The 16,309-nt window shown below is 36.4% G+C and overlaps 1 protein-coding gene across 1 annotated transcript; it reads right to left on the reverse strand.

Annotated features, from left to right (window-relative positions):
- Positions 1–2,720: 2,720 nt before the first annotated feature.
- VAChT (Vesicular acetylcholine transporter) lies at positions 2,721–15,517 on the reverse strand. Its single transcript, XM_066394965.1, has 5 exons — positions 15,314–15,517; positions 12,246–12,606; positions 10,484–10,604; positions 10,264–10,425; positions 2,721–9,067 (listed from the first exon to the last, which is right to left on the reverse strand). The coding sequence occupies exons 2-5, from the start codon at positions 12,419–12,421 to the stop codon at positions 7,802–7,804; spliced, it is 1,725 nt and encodes a 574-aa protein (XP_066251062.1). The 5' UTR covers positions 12,422–12,606; positions 15,314–15,517; the 3' UTR covers positions 2,721–7,801.
- Positions 15,518–16,309: the final 792 nt, after the last annotated feature.

The following is a 16,309-nucleotide window of genomic DNA, read 5'->3' on the forward strand; positions in this document are numbered from 1 at the left end:
TTTAAACTTCTTGGAGGACTAAAAATTACGATTTTCTGATTTCGTAAAATCGACTCTTGTCACTTTTAACACTACCTTGGAAACTGCAAAAAAATCTTGTATGATTCTCCATGCTTTAAAATGCGTAACGTGTGTGTAACATCGAGATGTCCCTTGAGAATAGCAAGGGATGTGACCCACTAGCCTGATCCAGGAAATCAATAATTGCTACCCCATGATATGTATGGAAATTTTGCCCCATTCAGGCATCAAAAGCTCTTTTAAGACTTCAATCAATTGCCAACGAAAAAGCATGATCATGAAGAAGACCATTTTATTATTCTAAACAACTATAGAGATTAAACAGACGTGCTTATTCCCCGATAAACCACCGCATTTCTTGTAATCGAAAATGGGGCTCAACTTGACAAAGTCACTTCAGGAAAAAAGGGAAAAGAAAACTTTCCGTCGGCCCTCTTGTACCCTTGGGAGCCCTCGATCTCCTCAAATAACAACACTCCTGACATAGCTCCGAATGAAACGATATAACGTTGTGTACAGAGGGACGAATTTAATGCCAAAACCATGATCATTGGCGGAGTGAACTCTGAAACATTTTGCTGTCCCAAAACTGGACTGTATTGCCGTAGAACTTGGCAGAAGAAATTTATTGAGACATTAAGTAAAAAGCAGGATAAAAAATATGCAAATGTTTTTAAAGCGAATCTAATTTGAATGTTAAATAATGTAGACAGGTACTTCACTGACTTCAGAGTTATACTGCAAACACTTGAAACCTGGGGGAAGTACACAAAAGGTAGCTCTAATTGCTCTCCAAAATAAGTAATTGGAGAACAGTAGGGGGTCAAATCCTCTTTCTAAAATGATGAGGTGTGCAAAGGAAGCATTTGAAAGAGTATCAGTGAAAATCCCTTTTAATCGGGCTCAGCCCTTTTTTAAAGCAAGACAATTTAGATTTTCGATCTGAAGGTACCAGGAATTTATACAAAAAAATGCTCTATCAAAAACCACTTGGCATTTCCAGCTCATTTTGTGAAAGTTAGTTATTATACACTCCAGGAGTAATGTCCAAGATGGTTATCGTACGAAAGTTATTGTATTCTCCATCGTATACGAAATTTGTCATTTGAATCACGCAACAACCCACCTTTTCCGTTCATTACCGGGGGCGACGTGGGCCCCAGCTTGAACCCTCGCCGACCTTTCAAGGGGCAGATAACGACCTAGAGGGGTGATTTGCCTCGCGGTTACCCTGTGTTGTGCCGTCGGAATTAGCCAATTACTTTCGGCCCCGCTTGCACTATATTTTAATTACGATCTGATAATTTAATACTCTCCTTTTTTAAAGGGAAAGGCTCAGTAATTAGTCATTTGTTTGTCGTTTCAGACGAAAATTATTTCCGACTTAAAAACCCTGAAATTTACTTAAATTGAGAATAAGATGTGAGTTGCGTAGATAATACTGTGCTGGAGGATCATAATGCGAGTGTAGAGAATTTCTCGTTTCAGAATAGCCGTTTACTAGAAGATCTACAGGGTGAAACATTGGATTAAAGACGCGAACAGAACTGCGAAAGACATGGCTTAAAATTCGTCAAAACCAACGACCTTAGGATAGCAGCACAGTATGACGCTACCGATTTTCTGGTTTTGATGTATTTGGAAAGGGCCGAGTGATAACAGTGATGTCTCAGGTGACCTAGAAGAAGAGGAAAATATCCTCCAGTTCATCTAACGAAGAACTGGAGATAGAGTCGAACTAATTACAAGGGGGATGCTGAAAAAAGTGGTAGAAAACACTTAGCATTCGTCAGTTTACCTATATAAGATTAAATACCACTATGTAATCAAATATTGGAAGAATTGCAAAACATTGATAGACGTTTATGGAATATATTTATTTCGGATACAAGACTCACAGCTAGCGAAAAGGTTTGTTGATACTTCCTCCTGAATTTTAATCAACATCCTTAAACCTACAGACAACTCCAGTGCATTTTAAGAACCCGAATCCACGGTTATTGGAAGGGTAAAAATGAACAAAACTTTTTCGAGCTTCTAGTTGTTGAAGATAACCGGTTAGGTTGGATGGAATTTTACGTTAACCAGACTGCTAAGTGCATCACCTTTTTTGGTGTCTTTTTCTGTGAGTTTTACGAAACGAGGACGTAATGGGCATTTACAGATATCGAAAACTGTCTAAAGGACCATGAAATATTACTGAATCTAAACCAAATCGGTGTCAACTTCGTGAAGATCTGCATTGCCGAGCGCAGTTTCTGCCCATCCTGTATAACGACTCAAAAACATTTTTCATCAGGTTTAATACGTTCCTGATACCCAAATTTGCGCGACGTTTCAGGTCTTTTTAGATCTTCTTCTATGAAGGAAAATGAAAAAAAAAATGTAACTTCCTGCTGAATAATTGTTCTCATTCTATCATCTGAAATATGCCACTAATATCTCCTTCCCGGCTAACTTCGAACCGAAAATCAAACGTGCAAATTCAGAAGAAAACTGCATAACAGGGCCCGGGGCCATTCCCATGAGCTTTTCCCCTCAGAGCCGGAAAATTGGATTACGTTAAACGGGGGAGCAACACGAAATCTAGGAATATTCACCCGCAGGGTTATGGTAGGAATTGCAGAAGACTCTGAATATAAATTAGCGTATTATGCTCACCCCAGAAAAATTATTAGCTAAAAAATGAAACCAAAATGTTTGAATAACAATTACTTTAATAGACGTTCATTCAGAAGGGTCAAGAATACATGAAACTACCGAAACTGTTCTCGTATAGGTTCTAGTTACTTGAAACAACATATTGTTAAATATCTACATTCATATTATACGTGACGGTATTTTAGATAAGTCAACAGTCTAGAATATACATTGAAACTAAACTTCACAATTCTAGAGCTAATAAGATGTCATAGGGAAGCAGGGTTTACATACTGGAATGGCCAGATATGAGTTCGTTGGATTTCAAGCTTCATGCAAAATAAAAATGTTTATTATGTTATAACTTTAATAATAACGGGTGGTCATAAAAAATTTGGCAATAAGCGTAGGGCATTGATTAAACCATTTGCTATTTACCATCAGACGTCCGAAGAATAGATAATAGCTGATGAATTTAGTTAAGGCATGCTTCTGATATTTTAACGCCTACTTGAGGTTTTTCAATGATCACCCTGTATAACTTAGCTTAACAACAAAGTACTATAGGAACAGCAGAGATAAACTATCACATATAGAATCAATCAAGGAGGTATATACAGAATTTCAACATTTTCAAGATTTAGACATCAGGCATAAAAATGGCTAACAATGGAAGAAATTTTCTTTATGGTAAATCTAGGTGATGAATCTCTTAATGTTTTAGCTCTAAGCTATGGGAAGTTGTGTATTGGAACCTTCTCCGTGATTTTCAAATAGAGAGGTAACTTCATTCAACTCCAATAATTACTTCTATTGTGCAATACAGTGAAGAACGCATTATTCACTTTGGCGAAATCCTAGTAGGCACCATTTTTAGCTACTTTCACTTACATTTCCAACTTTTTTACAATATATATTCTTCTAGTTCTATACAGACTTAAGCCTAAACTAAAATTATTACTTTATTTACAGAATTATAACAGCCATAAGTGCTTACATATGGTTTTATACATTACATTATGCCTACAATGCCTGCTCTAGTTCACTAATAATAATTACCCTAATTATTGTTATTAGCCCCCCTGAAGGGGTGTGTTCAATGACATGCTTTCTCTTATGTTTACCATAACAAATTGCATTGGACACTCCCATTTCCGAAGAAGCACTAATAATTAATAATTACCGCGTAGTGTGATACAGTTTAAGAGTTCTAAAATCACTTCTTAAGTCGATGTTTATACTTTATACACTATAAGGTTTGACTTTAGGATTTTAATCTTGGTCATAGTAATAGACGACGTTATTGCTAGATGTCATTCTATCTAAAGCTAAGTTGTTATAAGCTCCTAGAGTAATCAGAACTGAAGAACAAAAGGTCTTCTACGGATGTAAAATACCTCGCTCCCAAAACAAGCCTTTGAAAATTCTAAATATTACACAGTGAGCAAAGTTTGTTACCATTAAATTGTAGGTAATGTATAAATCTAAAAATTCGACATTACATGGTATTTTTATAGCATATAAGAGGCAAAGTTAGATATGTTTTAATTACAACATTTCTGCTCAAATGACTGTTAAATTGACACCAAGAGTCTTAATGCAAGATGAATGGTTTTAGGAGAAAAATTATGTAAAAGAACGTAAATCACGTGGACTATAAAATCTACCGGAATTACCTATCAAGAAGTACTTAAGTGGATAGTATAGACGGGGTGATAGCGGGCTAAATTGTGCTTATATATATACATATATAATATATTTATGTATATATATATATATATATATACATATATAAATGTATATAAATTGGTGTGGCGTCCATTTTCAAAACATATTGCACAAAATTTGTTGTTATCTTAGGAAAGAACAGAATTAATTTCCTCCTCTTACAATAAGATGAACTGAGGAAATTTCTCATGGTAGTCCTTAACGTTAGAATATGTTGATTAATATGTATTAAAATATTGCCAATTTGGAAAGCTAGTGCATCCCGAATATAGGGTGCTGTAGAAACTTTAGTTAATTGCACTATGTTGTCCCAGTTAATGTTTAAGGTACACTTACAACGATATGCGTTAAGACATCTACTTTAGATGTAGATTAAACAGTTATTTCTAACAAACACTTTTTAACAACTAGAAAAAGTATTAATTCATTATTAGCCATTGTTACCTTCAGCCCAGCTCCGTTTCCCAAGGGGACCACCCCAAATACTTTCTGATTTTTACTTCTAGGATCCATAAATTCTGGATTACATTGCCATTCCTCTTGAATAACAATTCGCTTTTTTAAGTCACCTATAAACCTTCTGGTTCCAGAAAGCAGTGAGAATACTCAACACAAGACAATTTCGGTTTTTACGCTCTGTTTAATTTTTATGATTTAAAATCTGTATTTAGAATATGTTTTAAAGTTGCTATATCGTAAAATTTATAAACACATTTTCCTACTCTAGATTACTCCTAAGACTCAAAATGGACGCCCTTTTAATGCTACTTAATACACATCTTACCAGCTAGTTAAGTCTATTATCACGATATGTTTAAGAGGCGAACCTGACGGTTCTGATATGTATGTGATCTCAGTTGATATATTTTCTTATAATATATAAAAAGTTTTAAACTGAATGGTAAATGTTGAACTCATAAATCTATCTATGCTAAACTTATTTCTAGACAACGATAAATTAGGACATGCCATTAACAAAATGTCTTCTATATTACTATACATACTATGGTTTTTACATGTTATATAACCTCTTTTGAGATTTACCTGTCTTTATATAACCTCGTTTTGAGATTAATGCTACGAACAAAAAAATACTGTACTACCAACTTTATCAAACACTTATTTCCAGAGAAACCAACTGCCCATTCCTCATTTTGAATTGTTACAAACTCTTTCAAAATACCTTCACCGAGACAGTCAGAACTACGGTACAACCGCGAAAACCTCTTGTGAAGCTTAGCTTGATTAGTGACTATAAGGTCAAAAAGCAGGAAAATACTCTGATAGTATCCAAAGTCTATTAGAGTTTTGAAAAATCGTTCCCAAAATGTTCTCAAAAATTCAAAATACAATCACATAAATGGCCAATTTCTCTTACTCGATTGCCAAACTCCTCTAAATGATCGCCTGCGTCTGCAACAGCATTTTTATTGATTCTATGAAACCTACTTTAAAGCTTACTTTGCGTTACTTCAGAGTATAGACGAAAAGAGATAAGTACAAAATCCTTATGAACTTTTATGGTAGATGCAGTGCGGCTTACCACAAAATTTTTATAGTGTTTTCGCCTCGACACAACACTTTGACTGAGCTGATGTGACCAAGTGATAACCAAATGATTACTAATTTGCGTTGGAGTTAGTTTAGTTGAGTTTAAGATATTAAAAAAAAAAACAATTCGTTAGCATCAAAAGTCTCTAGCGCACAGAAACGTTTCTGTGAATCCCGAAGAATTAATAACAAAGGCAAGCAAACGCATAGGAATCTATAATTTTCCTGGAACTTCCTGGGACTTACTGGAAAAAATAAAAACTAGAAGTCTAGAAAAAGAAAAAACCAGAAGCTAGAAGACTCCGAAAAAGTTTTTGGGAAAATCAAGAATTTTTAGGGGTCTGCGGAGAAGTCCAGTAATATACGAAACTCTTAAAAATCTGCCTTATCATCCCCAGAAGCCCCGAAGAATGGTTTAGGAAATTAAATCATTTTTGAGGAATCTGTAAAACTCCCCCGAAGTCGCGTCAAAAATCCAAACAATCCTCTGGAAATCTTTAAACCTTTGGAAAACAGAAAAACACAACCTAAAAAATTTCGAAAAATATTGTTCAGGAAAGTTACAAATTCAAGTGAATTAACACATGATGATAAAAGGTATTCGCAAAATTTCTTATGAATTTCTAAAAAGCTTTTTGAATTTTAGTATATGATCATAATAGATAACGGTTTCTCGTTTATAGCATCCACGAAGTAACGGTAATATAAATATCAGCACCCCTAAAAAATTACTTGAACGCCAATAAATTTTTGACCACGGTGGGGCACCCTGTCCAGACCACACCTGTAATCTCGAATATAGAAATTTTTTAGGTAATAATCAAAAGAAAACTTAGATGAAAAAATATTTATATCTTGCCACTGCATTTTCATAAAATATCTCTATCCTTCGATTCGCGCAATTATATATATTTAATTTAATATTACGACAGTGCCGTAGATGGAGGTTTTACCAATGCAAAGTTATCAGATAGTCGAGTTTAAATCAAATGTCTGGCGAATTTAGATATTCTGAAGGTATTTCGTGCAACATACTAGATCTATAACTATAACTAGATACGTCTTTTAAAAACTTAGAAAAAGTATCTCGACATAACTGAAACTGTTGGTTGACTACGATTTTCAAAAGTGCCAGATTTCACGTTTCATTAGCTCGAAAACATTGGAAAACTGCAACACGCCATGTTGCTCAAAGTATGTTTAGAATTTCGAGGCGATTTTCAGAAATTTTTTAAATTGCATAGCAAGTCATTTCATGTTATCGTTAGAACTGGCAACTCTTGCTGGCGAAACTATTTGCTAAAGATAAACACACCCTAATCTACTCTGGGCACGTACATGTAATGTAATGTACATATAACTGTAATGAACTTTTACAGAATTCCTAACTCCTAAACAAAATTATTACTGGAAAGATATTTTTAATTATTAATTATTGAAGGTATTTTAGATCATTTTTTTTGAAATTAGACAGTTCCTTATTAGCGTGACGCTAATGTTTGATAATGTCAGTAGTCCTCCTTTCGCTTGATCATTTTACCATCACTAGCAAAATAATCTTTCCTCTAAAAAAAATCAATGAAGCTACCAAAGCCATGCTTTAATTACAAAACGCCTGAAGGGCTAAAGAACCATTTTCATATTAAGCTCAAAAATGAGACATTTCTTGTTTAACTTTGAGTCAGCTCTTATCCATGCATTTTTCAACAATTAAAGAAGAGAAATTTAACCTACTTGAAGAACCTCAAGAGATAAAGCAAAATATGATCACAAGCTCACAAACTCAGCAATTCATAATCGTGTTTTACATTCTACAATGTTTCTCGTACTTACTTGAAAACTTCTAACTTAATAATACCACTTATAAGCCTTGTCTAAAAGGATTGCCCCCCGTGGACATTGGTGCTGGTGGTGGTGCCTGCTGTCTGAAGGGGTTAGCTACAGGTTGTTGTGGCAAAACTCTGCCTTGTGGCCTAGCAGCCACTTGGGGACATTGGTACGTTTGGTCCGGATAGTTTGGTGTATGGGCAGGGAAACCTTCGTTTCCTATTGTCGGCTGCGCCTGATATCCCCCTTGATATGTCTGTGTATCATAACTCGCTTCATAATTGCTGAAGTTGGTCTCCTGCTGTTTGTAGTTCAAATGGTTTTGTACGTTCTCATTAACAGTCTTTTGTTCTTGCATGGAGTAGGTTTGGTACTCCTTGTTGGGAGGGTCAGCCATCAGTATGTTCGCTTCATTCTCGAAAGGTTTAAAATCATAGATGTGCTTCAGGTACGTCATCACCGGGACGTAAGCTAGGTTTGATAAAGCTATTCCTATGTTTAGTGCTGTGAAGCCTATAGCTTCCACCACTTCTCCTGCAATGATCGGGCCTATGGCGTAAGCCACTGAATACGATATATCTGCAATGGCGTAAATGCTTCCGTAGACAGACACATACCGCACGTCTACAAGGTATCCTAAAGTAGGTAATATTGCAGTATCTATTAGAGCAACCCCGAAGCAAATTCCGCAAAGCGGTATCATCAGCAGCACATAACTTGTTGAGAACGGAATCAAAAAGCAGCAAAATCCTTCTAAAGCTAACCCGGCGGCAGCCATCAACCACTGGTAATGCGGATATTTTTTTGCGATTTTCACCGTAATAATCACCCCTATGACATGTGGTATAAAGGCAGGTAACCATACCATCCCAATCTTCCAGTTGTCTGTGGTTAAATTGTCTTCCATCCACAGAGAGATAGTGGGCTCTAAGAAGGCGAGAGCTACGTTGGCCATCATCAAAGCTCCAGAGCATACGGCAATGTAAGGATCCATAAATAACCGCCAAATGGGTACTGAGGGCGGCTTGGCCACCCCGGCTTCCTTCAGCTGCGTTTTTATGGGCTTCATGACGATCAGCAGCATAAAACCGTCGAGAAGAGACACGAAAGCCAAGATAAGGAAGGGCATTTCTTTGCCTGCAAACTGGTATAGGGCTCCTCCGAAAGGAGGGGCCACCAGACATCCGAAGCTTATAAATGCTAGAGCTATACCTAGGGCTTTGGAACGTTCGTTTTCTTCGGTGAATCGATCTGCGATCATAGCTAGACCTGAAGTGTCTGCGAAAGCTGAACCCACGCCCTAGAAAGAAATGAAAAATTTTAGACTTGAAGTGATAAAATGAAAAAACTAATGGTAAAAACGTTTGAGTGGGTGTTCCTGGGTGATCGATCTGAGCGAAGAGTGTACCTAAACTCAGAAACTTATAAGGTAACTTGTTGACATTGTGAGATCTATCACAGCAGACAATCATAGATTTCTATTAAACTTGATGAGCTAGGAGAGATACAATTATTTTCATTTATCCTGCAACCAAAGGAAAAAGCGTCTGATATTGCAAAATGTAAACGTTAATCTCTGTATACAGGGTGATTCAAAACTCGAGACGAAAAATTAAGAATGTGTACAGTTCAATATTTTGGTTCGAAAATGCAAAACAAAATTTTTGTTAGCAGAACTTTGTTTCTGAGTTGTTATACTTCAAAGTTTCTGCATGTTATCATTTTCTAGTATTAATAATATTTAAATAATAATTATCATTTTTTATTATTAATAATTAAATAATAAAAATACTAATATAATTATAATAAGTACTCAAAAATATCACCATTAGCGCGTATACAAACTTGGCAGCACGAAACAAACGAATCGTATGCTGATTGTATATTTTGTCTATTTTGAATGTATTCGATTGCATTCATTATTTTTTGCGTTAATTGCTCATCGTTATCAATGTCTACTACATAAACGAATTGTTTTAAATGCTCCCATACAAAATAATCCAAAAGATTTAAGTCAGGCGATCTCGCAGGCCATAGCACTTGATACAGAAATTTTGAAGTGTAATAATTGGGAAACAAAGGCCTGCCAGCAAAAAATTATTTTACATATTTCAATCAAGATATCAAACTGTATAGGTTACTTAATTTTCCGCCTCGAGTTTTGAATCACCCTGTATTATAGAAACTGTAACGTGTGAAGTTGATATTATACCACAAATAATCCGTCATTTCCATGTAAACTGCGATCAGATTATCAATATTACTAAAAAGGGATCGAAAGAATATTGATACATTGATATGAACCTAAACAGAAAAGCTTATAAATCCTGCAGGTCTTCATTGAAGATCACCAAGATTGCACATGTCCCTGATGAAGGTAACAAATATTACTGCATGTTTGGGAGGTAAGAGGTTTTATTCAGAATTCGCGGCAGATCGCTAACGCAAGAACACCACACTCCTACAACGATAAAGCAACTCAGTTTGAGGGCTTACTTGCAAACTTCTGGCGAAGAAGAGGAGCCCGTAGCTCCTGCCGCATGCGAATACTGCTGTTGAAAGGAACATTATACACAGACCAATCATCATGGGAATGTCGTATCCGATACGGTCGATTAGGGCTCCGGAAAACGGGTTTATCATGAGCTGAACTATGGCCTGCAATTGATTGAGATTCGATGAATTTGAGGCAAGATCAGGTGCTCTCAAAACACACCTTGGAAGCGAAGAGGATGCCGGTGGCCGAGTCCTGGCCATGGTGGTCGTGCTTGAAGGGGGTCCCGGGGGGCAGGGTCACGTTTCCCGGAATAGTGTCTTCTTGATATGCTCCGATGTATCTAAAACCAATTAACGGTAACTGGTACTGTGTCATACAGATCAATGGCGATAATTCTCATGAAATTGTATTGTGGAAAGTTCTAAAGAAATCAAGAAACCGAAGAAGTTATGTCAATGGAAAAACGGTTGCTACAAGAATTTTAAAGTAGGTGGCTATGCGCCACCCTGAATTTTTTAAATATGACACCCCGTACATTATTCGATTTTTCTAATCGGTTTAATATTCTTAATATGCAGATAACCACGTAATGAAGCAAATTTCACCTATAGTTTCTAGAGTTTTCGATTAGTAATTCCTCTAAAATTTGATATGGGGATAATCATTTATATTTTTGTCTGCACTAGACCGATTAATTGCTAAAAACAGAATGTTACCTTTTTTAATGTTTTACCCTTCCGAACTTTTTTGTAGCGCGCGATTGATCATTTTTTCCAAAAAATTCGAATCCCCCGTTCAATTTAGACGCTTTTTCATCGTCTTTATTTTAACTATAAACTTTCACCGTTTTAGAGATATTAGCGAAAATATGGGACAAAACTTCCTAGATGTAGAAATTTTAAATGAAAATGGATGCATTGCCTGATTGAACTGGTATTGAATTACTACTGATATTGAAGCTGCTGGTACAGATGTAGAAAAACTGCAAGTCTTAAAAGACTCTAATTTGAATGAGGAATAAAAATTCTCTAAAAGAAACGCCCAGTGGCAATCAGTAGGACAAGAAAATCTGTTAGGGTAAAATTTACTCTGACTCCGTGATAAGTGTGAAGTTATAGATTTTTTAGACTCACAAAAAGTCATAGAAACGAAATAAAAAAATTACTGTTTGTAACTGTATTTTCCGAAAATTCCCGGCTACTGACCATTCTGGAAAATGACCCATGGACATCACTACTTTTCAATGAATTTCGAAATCTCAAAGGATTATTTTCCAAAAATTGAGAGGATGATTTCAAAGTACATTTGAGGAACTCAAATGCACTTGAACTGAAATAAATACTTGTGATGGGTGTAAATAATAAAATTTATGTGGTATTTGATATCAGCTAAAACGCATTTCAATATGCAAAAAACATGGGAATGTTTGGAAAATTTTAACTGCCCAATCAGAAATTTTACATCACAGAAATTTGAAATTCAGAATTAACCAAATAGTGAGGATGAATAGCAAAATGCTTATTTTCATAGGAGAATAAACAGTGATATAAAGGGGTATTTAATGAGGCGCCCCTTACGCCACCGCGCACTTAATCATGAGACAAATCATTCTTCTAAATTACGAAAAAGAGGAAAAATTTTGAAAGAAATTACAGACCGTCGTACTTTGTCGCAAAAAGTCAATGGCATAGGGTAGTGGCACCTGCAGCAAATTTTAAGGACTCAAAACGGTGAGGAAGTGAAAATATTTGAACATTTTTAGTTCCCTCAATGGATCATCTACGCCATTGCGAATAAATAGCGAAACTTCCTACTTAACTGCATAAAAGTTAAAAAAGCGATGATGGGAGGGGCGCTTGATAAGGCCACAAATCCCGGTACTAAGTGGTAAAAGCGGGAGAATTGTAACTGTCCAACAGATCTCCTGTGTCCGAATTTTAATCTGAACAATCATTTACTATTAAAGTGAAACTTGTCTTACCTTAGGTAGTCTGGTATGATGGGAACAATAACCATATACAACATATTGTCCAACAGCAGCGCTATGGACACAATCACAAGCACCAGCTTCCTTTGCGAATTCGGCTCTTGAAGCTTAGTCCACACTATTTCCTTGAGTTCCGAGAACTCGAGGTTTATTATCGGCAACGGCGCCATATTGCTTTACTTTGGAACTTCGTTTCTCACTAACGGCACTAAGTTATGAAGCACATAGTCGTACAACACCCAATAAGCACTTCCATAGGCACAGTGGCACAAACTCTTAAGCAGATCTCCAAGAGGTTCCAAGCTGGGGGTTGCCGGTCCCAGGGGTTTCAGCACAGTGCCTTGTCTTCTTTAACCTGAACAAAAAAGGCTCGTTTAGAGGTGATGAGTAGCCAATCGATGGGGGGATGGGGAGGCACTGCGCTGAGACCCCCAGCCCCCCTTAAATGGAACATGGAGGTTTTGGAGCGTCAATGCATTCAAAGAGAAAAGTAAGGTTTCAGTCTACAAGATGAAGCTTAAATAAGTTTTTTTAAAAAGTATTTGAACTATAATGCTGACAGACAAGGACACATTAACGTTGATAATAATCAATGCTGACCAAATAAGGAGAATTGCAAGTCCAACCGTCGGACTTCCACAAAATCTCACTTAAAAGCATAATAGACTTATAAACATTGCAGCACAATAGATCTGTTATGTAGTAAATAATGTGCTATATAATTATACTTTCAATCTTTCATCGCGGAGATTTAGCCATAATTCAGCTCTTTAATTATAACATATTTCATTGCTGCAATCTTTCAGACATAAATCACGGTTTATAGATATAATTTAAGGACCGCTAGTATTGAAAGGATACTTGCAGGAAGGTGTTTGGACAGAATTCTATAAGCTGTACCCCAGTGTAGGAATATCAAATTTACATTCGCCTTCAGTAGAAAGCTTCTCGGAAGTATGCTATAAGATAGAACTAAAATTATTTAAGAAAAAAAATTTGAGTCTCTGGATTTAATTTTTGAACATTTTCTATACATCTTGGTATGGCCAAAGGGACTCAGGGGAGTACTTTTTAGTTAATTTAGCGGTTTTCTCAAGAATGATTCTCGAGCTCTCATAGACCTTATTTTGGAAGTACTTCTCCAATGGACACATTCTCAGATCGACATCTTAGGACAAATGATGCCAATGGAGTTTCTTCTTCCTCAAAATTTTCAGAAAAAGTACAAAATGTTGATAACTTCAGTTTTTACTGTATTTTTAACATCGCTTTTCAAGGAAAATCAACTTATAAAAATATTTGTAGATTCTTGAAAATCTTGTATGATTTTCAAGCAGAAAGTAGCTAAAAACTCGCAAATTCGGTAAGAGTCATAGAATTCTTCATTAAATTCGAAAGTGATAACTTAACAGGCAATTAATTTTCATGGTAGTGTTTAGATTGAGGTCGTGGAGAGGTCGGTTTCTTGGTCTCTAGAGGAATAACCTTTGTTCAAGGCCTTGAGTGGAAATGATACTATTTCTTCTGTATGTAATGTTACCTTAACGTTATCTTATGCGATTTGCAGGAAGCTTTCGATTGTGTGTCTCATTCTAATTTAGTTTCTTAATTTTCGTTTTACTATTTTTCTAAAGACAATTGTGAACGTTTGCGTTCGTATCTAGAACGTAAATAACAGTACTCTACGATTAGTAGTAACTTTTTAGCGATCAAGAATATTCGAAGTGGAGTTCCGCAAGTTTCGATGCACGGACATCTCTTGTTTTGGAGCTCCACTACTGATTTCGTTTGAAATGAGAGTTTCAAGAATCGACACTATATTGTTTGCCGATGATACGGCTTTCATAGCATCTGAGAAGGAGTTGGAAGAGCTGCCCCTTAGAGTGCTAAATGTAGTGTCTGAGACGTCTATGTGGTTTTTATCAAACAGTTGCTCTCTAAATGAAGAAAAAACCAAAAGTTTGATCTTTGATAAGCGCAAAATCGATTCACCAGTTAACAGCGAATATGTTGGTTCGGGTCAGATGGGTTAATGGTGAATGCTTGAAGGGGCTCGAAAATGGATTACGTTGATGGTATAAACACCCACTTGCGTTGATTCTTCCTTTTAGGGCTCAAAAGAACTGTGACTAATTAATTAAAAATTCCCAAAAAGGAAATTTATCATAACTTTTATGGAGGTGTTGCAGGTGTACTCGTATACAACTAGAAGAATTAATATAAATTAGAGGTTTGGAAATTAATGATAATAAAACCATTTTATAGTACTAGAAATAACCCGATGTCAACGATCTGACTACTGGTACCTCAAAATTATGAATTACCAGATAAAAACAACTTGCGAGTCAATAGACGAGACTAAAAAGGAACACAAAAGAGTGAAAACACGTTAAATTAATCCTATGAATGGGCGGACAAATATAGAAGAAGAAGCAAAAAATCATAATTAATGAAATGAGTTGTTCAAAGGGCCGATCAGAGGGCCTCGCAGGGGGAACTGCACGCCATTCGCATCATCTACTATCAAGTGAGCATTACAACCAAATATCGCCTGAAAAAAGATTATCAGAAAGCCTCATGGAAACCTTGCAGAATCAAAAATTCAATGAGAAAATTAGTAATTTACTCATAATCGTTAAAAATTAGCCTTCAGAAATGAAATCGCTATATATTTTAAGCAATTTTTCTTAGTGAATTTGAGCTATAGTGATGGGGAGTTGTCCACTTGAAGTTTTCGTAAAAATGAAACTGTACTCGGTAGGATTGAAGACGAATAAGGAAGCAATTGATTTTAAGATGAACTCAATGGGAATGATCACTATTATAGTTTTGCCAGTCCTGGAAATCAAGTTTTTTTACAATCTCCAGACCACTTGTACTACAGTATTGCGATTCATTTTAGTTACTGATCAAATCCTTTTCAAACACTCTTAAACCTCCTTATTGATCACTGTAAAACAAATCCTAAATTCCATTAGGTCCATTGATTATGCCCGATTACGTAAAAGAACTACAGCTTTACCTCGAATCATCTATTCAGCTCATGCGCCCTGGTCACTTACCTGAATCAGGAATGGCAGATCCAATCCTGCTGCTAAAGAACCCCCGAATATTGTTAACACTAACCCCTCGTCCGCCGAAGAAGTTGAAGGACCCCTGCGAAGGGTCCTCAGCGGACTTTTCCCCGTTCAAAGCCACGGTTGCGACCCCAGGTACACTTTTGCCTTATCGGTCGGATTACAAGACGCGACGCGGCGTCCTCCAGGTGAGACGTCGGAATGAGCGTCCAGGTCACCAAGAAGTCGATTTTGGGGCGGCAACGTTTCAGTACAGCGACGCCGCGACGCCCCTGTTCCATTGGCGGTTGATCCATCCCGGGGGCGGGGTTCTTGGGGGAATAGGGAAGGTATGGGTAATTTATGGGATTCTTTTGGCCCAAGAAGAAAGTGTACCCCGAATTGGAGGTTTTTGTGTGCGTGTTTGGATAGTTTTAAGGGTGTTCGATCCACGGTATTACTTCATACCTTAAGAAAATTTTTCTTGGTATTGATTACGTGTAATTTTCCTTTTTCTCTCTCCTTTGTTGATTTTTGTGGTTGATAGTGATCATCGAGGTCTGACGGTCAAATTCGAATGTAAAATATCATCAATGTTGAGATGGAAATCGAACAATTTGTTACAACTCTAGGCCACACTATTAAACCACTTTTGTGTAATACTAAATTATCCCAGTGTATCTGAAATACTGATGATATAAGCAGGTGACTTGTTTAACCTTAAAACTCTCCTACAAAGTAATAGTTATTGCCCAATCGATTTTCGATTGGCCTATAGCTGAATCAGTACACTTGCTTCAAGAAACATTGAAAGAAATGTTTATTGTTAATTGCTTTAGCAACTGAGGCAGGCCAGTGATAATTTTTGTTAACAAATCGCAAACAAAGGTATACGAGATCAAAATGGAAGAAATGAATAATTTATTAAGCATTAATTTGAGCCTTTTACATTCCATGGGGATTGTAAGATTTTAATTACAATAAAGTTATTCTTAAGGATCC

The sequence above is a fragment of the Euwallacea similis genome, chromosome 11 (assembly GCF_039881205.1).
Source record: "Euwallacea similis isolate ESF13 chromosome 11, ESF131.1, whole genome shotgun sequence".
In the NCBI taxonomy this organism is placed as follows: domain Eukaryota; kingdom Metazoa; phylum Arthropoda; class Insecta; order Coleoptera; family Curculionidae; genus Euwallacea; species Euwallacea similis.

Bases quoted from the DNA above. Each gene is read 5' to 3' on its own strand.
- VAChT (XM_066394965.1), bottom strand. From the start codon at position 12,421: ATGGCGCCGTTGCCGATAATAAACCTCGAGTTCTCGGAACTCAAGGAA. The intron at 10,426-10,483 runs GTGTGTTTTGAG...AATCAATTGCAG, and splicing joins GCATCCTCTTCGCTTCCAAG to GCCATAGTTCAGCTCATGAT. The intron at 9,068-10,263 runs GTAAGCCCTCAA...ATTTCTTTCTAG, and splicing joins TCTTCGCCAGAAGTTTGCAA to GGCGTGGGTTCAGCTTTCGC.